A 14,996-nucleotide genomic window follows, 5' to 3' on the forward strand; every position below is an offset into this window, starting at 1 on the left:
TAGGATCCATCTCTTGTCAGTTGTCCATCTGGCCTTGGAGCTTTTGGTTGACTCCATTCTTCCTTCATTCTCTCCATTCCTCCTCCTCCTCCTTTCTTCTTCCATTCTTCCTTCATTCTCTCTCCATTCTTCCTCCTTTCTTCTTCCATTCTTCCTTCATTCTCTCTCCATTTCTCCTCCTTTCTTCTTCCATTCTTCCTTCATTCTCTCTCCATTCTTCCTTCTTTTTTCCTCAGTTCTCTCCTCCTCCTCTTCCTCCTTTCTTTACCCATTCCTCCTCCTCCATTCTTCCTCCATTCTTCCTTCTTTTCTCCTCCATTCCTCCTCTTCCTCCTCCTCCACTTTTTTCCTCCATTCTTCCTCCATTCTTTCTTCCATTCTTCTTCATCATCCTTTTCCCCCTCCATTCCATCTGCTTCTCCTCTTTTCTTCTTCCATTCTTCTTCCTCCTCCTCCTCTCTTCCTCCTCCATTCTTCCTTCCTTTTTCCTTCCTTCCTTCCTTCCTTCCTTCCTTCCTTCCTTCCTTCCTTCCTTCCTTCCTTCCTTCCTTCCTTCCTTCCTTCCTTCCTTCCTTCCTTCCTTCCTTCCTTCTTCTTCCATTCCAACCAGCATGGAGAGCTCTCCTGTAGCTGTCGAACTAACTAACATCCTATTCCCCGATCAGAGCCTGGTCAGCAGAGCCCGACCTGTGACAAGTGCCGTCCTGGCTACGTCGGCACTCTCTGCAACGAATGTGACAAAGGCTACTACAGCTCGGACAGCGTCTGCCTCAAATGCCAGTGCAATGGGAACGTGGACCCAGCCCTTTCGCCGAGAGTCTGCCGGGCAGATACGGGGGAGTGCCTCGGTTGCCTCCACCACACAACTGGGTCTCATTGCGAGAAGTGTCAAGAAGGATACGTCAGACTGTTGGAAGGAGGGAACTGTACCAAGGAAGGTAAGTTGTTTTATTTTTTTTCTTTCTCCCGTTGAATTCGCACATTCTAGTAGCGGGCTTAAATAACTACAGGCAAGTCCTCGGCTTATGACTACTCGTTTGGCCATCATTCAAAGCTAAGAGCCTTGGTGGAGCAGTGGGCTAATGCCTCCTTAGGAGTGGGCTAATGCCTCCTAATGCCTCCTTGAGCCTAGTCCCACCAGGCTCAAGGTTGACTCAGCCTTCCATCCTTCCGAGGTAGGTAAAATGAGGACCCAGATTGTTGGGGGGCAATAAGCTGACTTTGTAAATAATGCTGCTTGGGGGACCCCCCCGAAAGCCCTAATAAAGCAGGCATATACACAGAATGAAGGCTACTGCTAAGCTTGTAAGCCGCCCTGAGTCTTCGGAGAAGGGCGGGATATAAATGGAATTAAAATAAAAATAAATAAATAAAATACAACAACCCAGGAAAAAAAAGCGACTTAACAACTAATCCTTGCACTTACGACCATCCCAGCAGGCCCAAAGTCATGGGATCAAAATTCAGACGCCTGGATTCACTTAACAGCCATGGAAAGAAAGGTTGTAAAAGGGGAACTTGGCTCCTTTAACCACACCCCCCTCACTTACCAATGGGAATTCTGGTCCCCCTTTGTGGTCGCAGGCCGAGGACCGCCTGCTTGGAGTTGGACGGGTTTGTTGAATAAGCAACAAGGGTGTGATTCTAAACAAAAGAGGGGCTTAGACAAAACCGTGTTCTACTTTAACATGATTTGTGAACCCAGTCCTTCAATGTCTATGGAGGTTCTCAGTCCTCCAGGTCACCGTTGTCCCAAAGTTGCTTTTTCAGGAGGCAACTGGACTTTCTTGTCTTTCCTTTGAAGACGTTTCGCTTCTCATCCAAGAAGCTTCTTCAGCTCTGACTGGATGGTGGGGAACGGAAGGATTTATACTCCTTGCAGAAAGCTGGTCGTTTGGCTTCTTTTAGACAGTCCTTGAGGCTATTTGGTGGTTTATCTGTGCCTTCAGGGTCACCTGAGTGGTGCAAATGGGTGTGGCGCTTTCTCCACATACAGGGCACAAAACATCCTGCAGCCAAGAAGACTCCACAGCCATTTGCACCACTCAGGTGACCCCGAGGACACAGGTAATCCTCCAAGTGGCCTCAACGACTCTCTCAAAGAATGCAAATGACCAGCGGTCTGCAAGGAATATAAATCCTTCCATTCCCCACCATCTAGGAGCTGAAGAAGCTTCTTGGATGAGAAGGGAAACGTCTTCAAGGAAAAAACAAGAAAGTTCAGTTGCCTCCTGAAAAAGCACCTTTGGGCCAATCCCCGAATGTGAATTGCTATTCTCCATTGAATGGCTGAGCTGAATGCCTGGTTATCTGCCTAGCCTAATAACCGTTCACTTTTTGTCTTGAAAAAAATGTAGAATATACTCCAGCCCCCAGGCTCATGCCTACAGCTCCCAACGTCAGCACATCAACCATCTCACCTACGGTGGTCTTGAACAGCACGTCGGGGCAGACCCCGGCCGAGACGGCTTTCCCAAGTCCATCTTCCGAGAACAGCACCTTGACGTTGGGGGAGGTCTCTTGGGCCCAGTTCAACATCATTATCCTCACCGTGATCATCATCCTGGTGGTGCTGCTGATGGGCTTTGTAGGAGCCGTCTACATGTACCGGGAATATCAGAACCGGAAGCTGAACGCGCCTTTTTGGACCATCGAACTGAAGGAGGACAACATTAGCTTCAGCAGTTACCACGACAGCATCCCCAACGCGGACATTTCTGGCTTGCTAGAAGATGACGGCAATGAGGTGGCACCCAACGGGCAGTTGACGTTGACCACGCCCATGCACAACTACAAAGCGTGACAAATCCAGGGCTTGCAAGCTTTCTAACTCCAACAGATCAGCGCTTTGGGAGAAGGCTGGACGGTTCCGGCGATTCATGCAGAAGGAACGAGATGTTTTCTTTCTCCCGAGTTGACCTAGCTTCGTGTCGATTGTTCAGCCAGAAAAAAAACCAACAACAACGCCGGGCAACGACAGAGGCGAGTCAAATGAGAAGCACGGATGGGATCCAGCTCAGCCTTTCTGAGGCCAGCGTGGGTATTTGCTTGTATTTTTTTTAAAAAAGAAGCAGCTGCTTGAATAATATATTTTTGTACGGAAGCGTGGGAGATGTCACTCAGACGTCATCTCATTGCTACTCAGGCGGACGCCAGAGCTGAATTTTTTAAGCGCTTATTGGAAACGTGATCCACAACAACAGGACCAGCGGTTTGGGAAAAGAATAATAATAATAATAATAATAATAATAATAATAAATGTTTCTCAGCCCGGGTTTTGCTCTTTAAAATGATTGACGGATTCAGATAGAAGAACAGTGACCAAAGTTTTGCCTAACTCTTTCGTTCTCTTCTCTTTTGTTTGTGAGAAAAGGGACTGAGGCATCCTTCCAAGCGAGTAACCTTCCTTATTTAAAAAGTTAAACGTGGCTCTTTATTTTCCCATCTTGCTTCAACCTGGATTCCTTCCCCGATAGAAAAACGTGAAAGAAGAACGTCAAGAATTTTTCCCAGTGCCGTATTCTGAGCAGAAAACGGTGTGTATTCAGAACGTAAACCATAGATTTCCTCGGCTGCAATTTGTAAACTATTGTACAAAAAAAAAAAGAAGAAGAAGAAGAAAAATCAGATGTCGAATTTTAACTGTTTTAAGATTTTTATCTGTACAGGGGTTTGTGGCGTTGTTGAAAAAAGCGAGGCCAAATGAAACCAAACCCAAGCTAAGAATTGGGGTGGGAGAAAGTAAATATTGTATTAAAGTGCTGTAAATTTAAAGGGTGAATGTCTGGAGCTGGGACTCCAGTCAAAAACAGGTTTGTTGCAAATTTCTCCTCTTCTAACAATACAAGTTGTTTGCATCTTCAAGTTTCAATTTTCCTTGCTTGTTATTTCAAGGGTTGGTACCCTAACAAGACTTTTGTGATGGGGGGAGAGGGGGGGTTGCAAAGATTTAGGATAGAGGGATAGAGTTGAGTAACAGAATTGTTCCCCTGAATACAAAGTCAGTCTAGGATGTGGAAAGAGAATTCAGTTTTTTTTCCGTGCTGATTTTAGAATCCGGATTAAATTTGGAACTCCATCCTTTTGCCAACTGTCTGTCTTAATTGGCCGTAGGAACGTCTTCATTTCATGAAAACCCACTGTTCAAAATTGACACCTTAACATCGGAATAATATGAATTATTATAAGAGTGGAACATCTGGCTTTTCCAATTGTCATCTGCTACTTTTGGGGTGGGAGCTTAGAAACTGGCTTGGATTTCCAGACGTTTCTTGCCTTAAAAAAATAAAAATTTTTTTTAAAAAAGGGTTCAAGAGTTCCTTATGCTACTAGAGGCAGGTCATCTGCATTACATTTTCCTGGCTTGAAATTCTCGACCCGAGATGTCCTCAGGATTATTGTTAGAATGTCGGTAGAACATGATCTAGAACAGGGGTCTTCAAACTTGGCCCTTTTATGACTTGCGGACTTCAACTCCCAGAATTCCTCTGAGGAATTCTGGGAGTTGAAGTCCGCAAGTCATAAAAGGGCCAAGTTTGAAGAGCCCCCTGGTCTAGAAGAATGATCTAGAACAGAGCTTGCCATGAGAATGGGTGGTATCAGGGTCTTCTCGCTGGACAGTCTCTCTTCTCAAGACTGTGGGTCTCACCGGATGTGACTTGGTCTCATTTGGTTTCTCTCAGCATTTGTATCAGCTGGCAACGCTGGATCAAGAACTATTAGCCCAAACCCTCTTCTCTAAAAAGTTGGTTCCTCTCTCTAAATAACTCCAAATAATATTATCTTGAGCACTAGACTGAAAATCAATAATCTGAAGAGTCCTTGCATCTCTCTGAGCTTGGTTGTTTTCTTGCAGACGTTCATTAGCCAAACTAGGTAACGTCATCTGTGCTAGAAGAGAGTGGGGTTTGCAAAGAGGAGGAGGAGGAGGAGGAGGAGAAGAAGGAGGAGAAGAGCGATGACTGTGGGGTCCTTGGTTGTCTCTGAGCTTGTGATTTTCTCGCAGACATTTCATTATCTAACTAGGGAACATCATCAGTGGAAGAAAGGAGTGAAGTTTGCAGAGAGGAAGAGGTGGAGGTGGAGGAATGTGGGGTCCTTGGTTCTCTCTGATCTCGGCTGTTTTCTTGCAGACATTTCATGATCCAACTAGGGAACATCATCAATCCTGGGTGATGACCAAGGATAATTATTTTCTTGCAGACGTTTCCATACACAACCATCAGTGCTAATCAACAATCTGACAAGGTTGGAAAGAGACCTACAATATCTCAGGAATACACACCAATTAAAACACCCACCAGTATTTTATTCCCCTTTATCGAGAGCTTTTTTTAAAAAAATAGCTTTCTTCTTGAGCTGAGAGTCCTGTGTGAATTCAATCCTATTTGCTCCGTGCGCACATCTTGTTAACTTAACTGTTAGGCTTCAGGGGGCGCAGCAATTGCACAACCTGATTTCCTCCAGGGCTTGGAGAAAGAAATTGCGTGAAGTCACTCCCAACACAGTATCGCACTCGTTCGACAAAGGAACGGCAACTTACATCGACACGGTGGGTATAGAACTCATGGCGCTGTAGGCGGCCTAATTGGAATTTGATATTTGGAAAGGATCCCAGATCAAAGCTGATTGGATTTCAGTTGACCCATCAAGAAACAGAACAAAAATAGACCTTGGGCAAAGATAAAAAACGTACTCTTGAGCATTAATTTCTTCCTGTCGTAGATCAAAGGAAGAAACATGTTCTTCGCTCACTGAGGCTCACAAACGTGCTGAGATAAATGATCTCTGAAAAGGACAAAGGGGACAATTTATACCTTGGATATTTTTCTTCTGCAGTTTCAGCGTCTGCTAAAATGAATCCGGGCGCCCGTTTTGAGCATTTTGTATTTGTATTTGTATTTAATTAAATTTTTATACCGCCCTTCTCCCGAAGGACTCAGGGCGGTGAACAGGGCATATCTTAAAACTACAAAAGTACAAAAGTTAAAAAAGAATTAAAATATTGCCCACAATAAAAACAATAATATATATATATAAATATTAAAACCCTAAGTGATTCCCCATCAGGCCAGGCCAGCTTGTTCAAATAAATGGGTCTTTAACCCGCGCCGGAAGGAGCGGAGATCCGGTGCCATCCGGAGCTCAACCGGCAGCTGGTTCCACAAAGCCGGAGCGCCCACAGAGAAGGCCCTCCCCCTGGGGGCCACCAGCCGACATTCTCTGACTGGAGGCACCCTGAGGAGGCCCTCTCTGTGGGAACGCACGGGGCGGAGGGGAGTCGACGCCGGCAGCAGGTGGTCCCCGAGGTATTCCGGACCCATGCCATGTAAGGACTTAAAAACCATCACTAAGACCTTGAACCTCACCCGGAAGACAACTGGTAACCAATGCAGCTCGCGGAGCAAAGGTGTAACATGGGAGTACCGGGAAACTCCCAAGACAACTCTCGCGGCCGCATTCTGTACCAGTTGGAGCCTCCGAGTGGTCTTCAAGGGAAGCCCCATGTAGAGAGCATTGCAATAGTCAAGACGAGAGGTCACGAGCGCATGAGTGACCGTACACGGGGCATCCCGGTCTAGGTAGGGCTGCAACTGCCGCACCAGGCGAACCTGTGCGAAAGCCCCACTGGTCACGGCTACTACATTTTCTGCTTTGGAATTCAGAGGCTATATACCGTATCTGTGGGATTCTTGGTGCTCTCTGAGTTTAGTTGCTTTCTTGCAGACCTTTTGCTCTCCAAACTAGGCAACGACATTGGGGCTAGAAAGTGGAGTCATAATGTATATAAGCAAAGAGCACAACCCTCTCTCTTTGAGCACTGATGATGTTACATAGTTGGGTAATGAAACGTCTGCAAGAAAACCACCAAGCTCAGAGAGCACCAAGGGCCCCTCATTTCAACCCGGAGCTACAAATATTCCCCTTTACTGGCACACCATATTTGCTTTCCCTTTTTTTAAAAAAAAACACCTGTACTTTTCTTTTGGGTTCCGAGTGGCTTCGCTAAGTCACGACGTCTCCTTTAGATCTTCCCAGAACGGTGAAGATTCTTCCAAGTTTGGCTCATGGGGTTGGGTGGTAAACATTGCATCAACGATCCTTAATGTTTGGCTAAGACAGGATGAGACAGGTCTTTTATTTTTTTCTCCAGAAGGTGGAGGTTGAGTGCTGTTATTTAGAAGGATTTTGAAGAAGAGATCTCCATCGTGTCTTGAAGCCCTCAAACTGTCCTGCGATCAGTTGCAATTGAGTCGAGAACATATTTGCAGGACGTGATGCTTTATGTAAAGCCCTCGGTGGGTTGTTTCCTTGCAGACCTCTCATGACCCAACTAGGGAACATGATCAGTGCTAGAAAGGAGTGGGGTTTGTGAAGAGGAGGAGGAGGAGGAGGAGAAGGACTGTGGGGTCCTTGGTGCTCTCTGAGCTTGGTGGGTTTCTTGCAGTCGTTTCATTATCCAACTAGGAAACTTCATCACTGCTGATGTTTTCTTTAGCACCAAGAAAAGTAAAGTTCCCAAACTCTTCTCTTCAAAAAGACTTTGAAAAGATGACAAGCGCCTCTTTTTGCAAATACTGTAACGGCACGTCAAGCTTGGAAGTTGAATCAGCCCAAGTCATCTTGAACAAGTCTCACGTCAAGAAGCCATAAACACGTTTACTCTCATGGGATCAGAGAGTCCACGAGCAGGCAATGTCTCCACAGTGCAAAAACGGTCACCGTTCCTTAAAGAAGCCTATGAAAAATGAAATAATTTGGATGGGTATCCAAGATGTGTGCCTGAAGAACATCACCAGATATACCTTCAAGGAAATGCACGTGGGGGTAAAAACAGATGGGTGAATTGTGATTTAAATCGTATCACCGAGAACTGCGGGCCATTCCAATCCCCGGGTTTGTGGGTTGAACGAAGGTGAAGTTCCCCACAACAGCGTCGGCGAAATAGTGTTCAAAAATGTAATTTTTCCGATTCACGGAAATGGGCCAGTTAAGGCGTGAAGGTGTGACTCCATGCCATTAAGCACCTGGGAAAAATTGTGTCCAAACAAATAGAGAGGCTTTGTGTGTATGTGTGTGTATCTTTTTTCCCCCCCTTCTCAAAAACCCTTAAATTTAATGAAGTACCCCTAGCTAGAAATAATTGCATGAAGTTTTAATTGTAGAGAGATGGCATGACACTGTATAATGAAATAGGTTCCGCGATAGACCAGGCCAAAAAAATAGGTTTAAATTTATGAAGCGAGTATGATAATTTTAGCATGCTTTGCCAAGCCCTTTTGACACTTAAGGATATGCGAAATAGAGTGGACGTCCAACAGACACAATCCATTTAAAAGAAGCTTGAAATACATACTGTATCTGTTGATGCAGCCCTGCAAACGTCTGATAATCTTGCAATATTTATGCCTCTGAATCTTTGCATTAAGAGTGGGACTTGCAGAGCCTGAATGCAAGTTGTATGCGCTCTTAACATGACATGTCAACTATATTTTGAGCATTTTTATCCTAAGCATTTGTTCGGCTTATGAAATGCGTTTATTTGAGGGGAAAAAAATATCCTTCTGTATGGAAGAGTGTGTATGTCTGCATATATGTGAGGGGTGAGACTATGATCCGAATTTTCCTGGAATTTATACGGAAGAATGTTATTTAAAAAAAAAAGCAAATAAAATGTAGACAATTTGTTCCTAACCCAGTTTTTGCTGTTTATAGTCTATTTTATGGCATGCAACTTTGTCTTCCTATCTCATTTCTAGAGGAAGCGGTAAACCATGAGCAGAGAAAGAACGTACAAGAGGCAAACGGAAACCTACACAGGTTTGCAACAGTTAAACAAATTGATTTTGCCTCTAATATTAGAACTACAGGGAGTCCTCATTTAGCGACAGTTGTACGATTGTTGAATGAATCTAGCTTCCCCCCCCCCCCCCCGTTGACTTTGCTAGCTGGAAGCTTGGCTGGGAAAGTCGCAAATGGGATTCACATGATCCCGGGATGTTGCAACCATCATAAAAAAAATGTGTGCTGGTTGTCAAAACACCTAAATTTTGATTGCATGATCGGGCAAATGCTGCAACAGTCATAAATGAAGGACCAGTCGTAATTCAGTTTTTTCAGCGCTATTGTAACTTTGAACGGTTGCTAAATGGATTGTCGTTAAGTCAAGGACTATCCGTTCATATAGAATAGAATATAATTAATAAATACTGTATATAAAACATAAATTGCAGATCTGGAAGGCTACACAGTTTTTCCTCTCTGTTTGATGACAAATAGAGACTGATCTGTGGTAGGATGAAACTGTGTTGCTGGGATGTAGTTAGCTGGAGAACAGTGCCTCTAGGCATGTCAAGAGTACCATGGCCTTGTAAAATACCAATTCTGGGGAGTCAGGAAGTGACATTTTTTTATTATTATCTATTATTAAATTTTTAATGCTTTCCATCTCTGAGCAGCTTACAGATTGCAAAACAAATAGAAAAAACAATTTAAGCATATTAAAATGTTTATTTATTTATTTTATTTTATTAGATTTATATACCGCCCTTTCCCGAAGGACTCAGGGCGGTTTACAGGGCATTTTAAAATCATACCAATACAAAATATAAAAGTTAAAAGACAATTAAAAAGATTAAAGTATCCCTGATGAGAGGCATTCTTCCAAATTGGAGATTCATCAAGCGTTCACCTGAAATAAGGAAAAAGACACGTGGACTCCGGGTCCCATCAGGATAGGCAGCAGAAATAGAGAATGGGAATTGTGGTCCCGCTCCTGGACTCGATGGACTTGCCTTGAATTCGCATCTCCATCCCCAAATCTTCAAGAACCTTAATTAGCCCATCCTTTTAAACTCTGCTTCTTCCCATGCCTGGGTACCCAAAGCCCTCGACAAAGATGGCGCCCGCCTCCCCGCCCTCACTCCCTCTCACCGCGCAGGCGCGCCCGGCCAGTCAACAACCACGTCCTCACCCCCCCACCACCACCTTTTCTTCCCTCAAGCGAGATGGCGGCGAGACGGGCTTCGAGGCCAGGCTTCCCGTCCCTAAGATGGCGGCCGCGCCCGTAGGCAACGCCTTGCGCTTCCCGCCTTTGCCCTTCTCCGGGCGGCGTCGCCGGCGTCACCAAAATGGCCGCCGGGGCGGTCCCAGCGTCTGATGCGGTTGTTTAAAATTCCGAGGCAGCCGCCAAAGTCGGAGACGAAGAAGAGGCGACGCCGCCGCCGCCGCCACCCGTCAGCCGCCTCCCACGCGCCGCCTCCCCGGGCCGCGCCATGGACTCGACCCCGGGCGAAGACCCCACTTTGCCGCTGGACATCCACAGCGGGTAGCGCCGTTAGGGCCGTTGGCGGGAGGAGGGAGGGGGGAGGAGGGGGGAGGGGGAGGAGGAGGAGGGAGGGAGAAGGGAGGGGGGAGGGAGGAGGAGGAGGGAGGAAGAGGAGGGAGGGGAGAAGGGAGGAGGAGGAGGAGGAGGGAGGGGGAGGAGGAGGAGAAAGGGGGGAGGGAGGAGGAGGGAGGGGGAGGAGGAGAAGAGGGGGGAGGGAGGTGGAAGGAGGGGGAGGGGGAGAAGGGAGGAAGAAGGGAGGAAGAGGAGGAGGAGGAGGGGGAGGGGGGAGGAGGGAGAGGGGAGGAGGGAGGAAGAGGATGGAGGGGAGAAGGGAGGAGGAGGAGAAAGGGGGGAGGGAGGAGGAGGGAGGGGGAGGAGGAGAAGGGAGGAGGAGGAGAAGAGGGGGGAGGGAGGAGGAAGGAGGGGGAGGGGGAGAAGGGAGGAGGAGGAGGAGGAGGGAGAGGGAGGGGAAAGGAGGAGAAGGGAGGGAGGAGGAGGAGGGAGGAAGAGGATGGAGGGTGAGGGGGGAGAAGGGAGAGGGGAGGAAGGAGGAGGAGAAAGGGGGGAGGGAGGAGGAGGGAAGGGGAGGAGGAGAAGGGAGGAGGAGAAGAGGGGGGAGGGAGGAGGAGGGAGGGAGGAGGAGGGAGGGGGAGGAGGAGAAGGGAGGAAGAGGAGGAGGAGGGAGAGGGAGGGGGAAGGAGGAGAAGAGGAGGGAGGAGGAGAAGGGAGGGGGGACAAAGTGAGGGGGTGGGGCTGAAGCATCTCTCTGGCCCCCTCCCTCTCTCCCTTGGTGAAGCACTTGGTGGAGCCTCCAGTGCCCGGTGCTGTGGATCTGAGTCTATATTGAATGGGTGGGAAACGAGCAAGGGCTGCTTGCCCGGCCTTGCCAGCCTTTGGACCACCCTGCAAGAGGGTTGTTGAGAGGGGGGGCGGGAAGGGGGCAGAAGGGATCCTTGTAAGGGGGATCAGGATTGGGGGGGGGCGGGCTTTAGATGGGGCTCTTTCCTCATCTCGATGGGGTGTACTACAACTCCCATCCTCTGAGCGTCTGGTCTTGACTGCCTTTGCTGACCTGATGGGCAACCCAAGGAGGGTGGTTAGAAGGGCAAAGGGGGCAGAAGGGATCCTTGCAAGGGTGACCAGGTGTAGGTTTCCTGCTGGATAGGATCCTGATCCCGATGGGGTGTACTACAGCTCCCATCTTCTGAGCGTCTGGTCTTGGCTGCCTTTGCTGACCTGATGGACGACCCTGCAGGAGGGTGGTTAAAAGGGTGGGTGGGTGGGAGACACAAGACTATCAGTCCTGGGGTTCATGTTTCCGGCTAGATCAGATTGGGGGGCATCATCAAACCAGGCCAGGGGTGGGTGGGGGTGGGCTTTCTTCATCCAGATGGGGACACACTACAAGCCCCATCCTCCCCAGGTGTAGGAGGCAGAGAATCTGGGCTCTGCTAGCCTTAGATAGCTGCAGATTCCCGCTTCCTGGCTCTTACACCCTTTCCCCTTCAACTTAGCACCTTGGACTACAATTCCCATCACTTGTCTTGGACTACAGTTCCCATTGCTCACCTTCAGTGCAGGAGGGGGCAGCGGGAAGGCGGAAAATCCATTTTTATTTATTTTAAATGCACGTATGAGGGAAGATGGAGAGAGATTGAATATTGCAGAGACTGGATAAGCCACGTGCCTCTTATCCAGATATTCTCAAAACCCATTGGCACTACCGCTGATGGGACATGTAGTCCAGGGCTATAAAAGCGGGTGGGGGGCACATCTGACCTAGCTAGGGGCCTGCAAGCTCATCTTTTAAAAAAACCTCTTTCCTCCCAGCCTCAATTTTTCCCGGCTTCCAGATGTTTCGGGAGACGAGGTTCGCAATCAAGTGGGAGGCGGTGGAGGTAATAATAATAATAATAATAAATCCCCCCAAACACTCTTTAAAAATCCCTTAAATGCAACTTAAATCAAACTTTATAGACTGGCCTAAATACATTGTTGCATTTCAAGCCATTTATCTAAGTAAGTAGGGGAAAAAAACAACACACCAAATTCTTGGAAGAGAAACAAAAAGGAAGTAATTAAGTCTGCACCGGAAAACTTTGTTGCATTCGAGTTTCTTTTTCTAAGTGATTGCAAACAGCCATCCAAGGGGAGAAAATAAATAAATAAATAAATTCTTGGAGAATTACACAATCCCTTTTGCAAGCCGCAAAGTGTGTTTTTAATACCCTTGATTTCTGTTTTTCTCTTCCCCCCACCCTGAATTTATCTCCTACTGCATTTGTTGAAAGTGGATGGCGATTTCTGTGTCTCTGTGTTTTCAAGCTAGAAAAAAAATGAAAAAACGATAGTATAGCTAATGTAGTTTAAACCCAAATCTAGGCTTAATGTGTTTTATTAACATTTCCCCCCCCCCCCCCAAACCAGGAAAAGAAATACAAAACCTGGGGATTTTATAATAATATAATAATAATATAATAATAAAAGGGACGCGGTGGCTCAGTGGGTTAGGACGCTGAGCTTGTCGATCGGAAGGTCGGCAGTTTGGCGGGTCGAATCCCGAGTGCCACGTAGCAGAGTGAGCGCCTGTTACGCGTCCCAGCTTCTGCCAACCTAGCAGTTCGAAAGCACGTAAAAACGCAAGTAGAAAAATAGGGACCACCACGGTGGGAAGGTAACAGCGTTCCGTGTGCCTTTGGCGTCTAGTCATGCCGGCCACATGACCACGGAGACGTCCTGGGACAAGCGCTGGCTCTTCGGCTTTGAAACGGAGATGAGCACCGGCCCCTAGAGTCGGAAACGACTAGCATGCATGTGCGGGGGAACCTTTACCTTTTTAATATAATAATTTTATTTATATACCACACTTCTCCCGAGAGAAGGGCGGTTCAGCTCCAGCATATTTCTTCCTTTGCCAAATTGTTCCAAAGTTCAGTTTCTTTTGTGTATTTTTGCACGGCGAAGACTATAATTTGGTGCCTCTGATCTGAAAAAAAAGCAAAAAAAAAACAACAAAAACCCCAACAGGCAATTATTTAACCCTTCATAAAAACCCATTACTTTCTAAATATGAAATACGCAGCACACCTAAAAATCTATTTATTTGGGGTTCTTTGAAAACAAGTTGTGAAAATAGTTGAATTTTTTTTTAAAATGCAAATTTATCTGACGCTTCCACTCGAGTTCCTCTCTTTTGCACTTACTTCGCTGTTGTAAATTTAAAAGTTTCTCAATTTTTAAAAAAAAAAATACTGCTGCTGCTTCTTGGACCCCCTTGTTGCATTCTTAGGGGTGTGTGGAAACAGTTTCTCTTTCTTTTTGGCATGATTTAGTTCAGCATGAGCCTTATTTATTTATTTATTTATTTATTGTATGTGAGTATCAGGTGTGTGTGCAAATATTTGCTCTTTATTTGGATTCTTTGGCAGCGTTACTTGAGGTGGCCGAAGATACTGTTTCACCAACTAGGGCACGGACCATGAAGGATTTTGAAAATGTAAGTTGGTGGCTGGTTGTTGTTTTTTGGTTTTTTAAGCTATAAAGGTTAATCCTCTACTTACAACAATTATCTTCAAGGAAAAACAAGGAATAGAGCTGGAAGGGAACAGAGAGTAGAATATAGAATATAGAATATAGAATATAGAGAATAGAATAGAATAGAATAGAATAGAATAGAATAGAATAGAATAATAGAATAGAATATTATAAAGGTACATAATAAAGGTTAATCCTCTACTTACAACAATTATCTTCAAGGAAAAACAAGGAATAGAGCTGGAAGGGAATAGAGTAGAGTAGAATATAGAGAATAGAATAGAATAGAATAGAATAGAATAGAATAGAATAGAATAGAATAGAATAGAATAGAATAGAATAGAATAGAAAGAATATAAAGGTTAATCCTCGACTTACAACAATTATCTTCAAGGAAAAACAAGGAATAGAGCTGGAAGGGAATAGAGTAGAATATAGAATATAGTATAGAGTATAGAATAGAATAGAATAGAATAGAATAGAATAGAATAGAATAGAATAGAATAGAATAAAGGTATATTATAAAGGTTAATCCTCGACTTACAACAGTTATCTTCAAGGAAAAACAAGGAATAGAGCTGGAAGGGAACAGAGTAGAGCAGAATATAGAATATAGAGAATAGAATAGAATAGAATAGAATAGAATAGAATAGAATAGAATATTATAATGGTACATAATAAAGGTTAATCCTCGACTTACAACAATTATCTTCAAGGAAAAACAAGGAATAGAGATGGAGGGGAATAGAGTAGAGTAGAATATAGAATATAGTATAGAGTATAGAATAGATTAGAATAGAATAGAATAGAATAGAATAGAATAGAATAGAATAGAATAGAATAGAATATTATAAAGGTATATTATAAAGGTTAATCCTCGACTTACAACAATTATCTTCAAGGGAAAACAAGGAATAGAGCTGGAAGGGAATAGAGTAGAGTAGAATATAGAATATAGTATAGAGTATAGAATAGATTAGATTAGAATAGCATAGAATAGAATAGAATATTATAAAGGTATATTATAAAGGTTAATCCTCGACTTACAACAATTATCTTCAAGGGAAAACAAGGAAGTCCAGGTGCCTCGTGGAAGAAAAAAAAAATAAGCACCTTTGGGGCAACCATGACTCCG

General features: G+C 45.2%; 2 protein-coding genes across 2 annotated transcripts in view; both read left to right on the plus strand.

Moving 5' to 3' along the window:
- MEGF9 (multiple EGF like domains 9) overlaps positions 1 to 3,864 on the plus strand; it is a 45,440-nt gene extending 41,576 nt beyond the window's left edge. The window contains exons 5-6 of the mRNA XM_081339824.1: positions 666 to 938; positions 2,358 to 3,864. Of these exons, the coding sequence (XP_081195950.1) occupies positions 666 to 938; positions 2,358 to 2,803 (719 nt within the window). The 3' untranslated portion in view covers positions 2,804 to 3,864. The remainder of the gene's footprint in view (positions 1 to 665; positions 939 to 2,357) is intronic.
- Positions 3,865 to 10,259: 6,395 nt separating this feature from the next.
- Positions 10,260 to 14,996, plus strand: part of CDK5RAP2 (CDK5 regulatory subunit associated protein 2) — an 84,180-nt gene continuing 79,443 nt past the window's right edge. The window contains exons 1-3 of the mRNA XM_081339486.1: positions 10,260 to 10,327; positions 12,158 to 12,225; positions 13,756 to 13,823. Coding sequence (XP_081195612.1) covers positions 10,275 to 10,327; positions 12,158 to 12,225; positions 13,756 to 13,823 — 189 coding nt within the window. The 5' untranslated portion in view covers positions 10,260 to 10,274. The remainder of the gene's footprint in view (positions 10,328 to 12,157; positions 12,226 to 13,755; positions 13,824 to 14,996) is intronic.

The sequence above is a fragment of the Vipera berus genome (genome assembly GCF_964194415.1).
Source record: "Vipera berus genome assembly, chromosome: 15".
NCBI lineage: Eukaryota > Metazoa > Chordata > Lepidosauria > Squamata > Viperidae > Vipera > Vipera berus.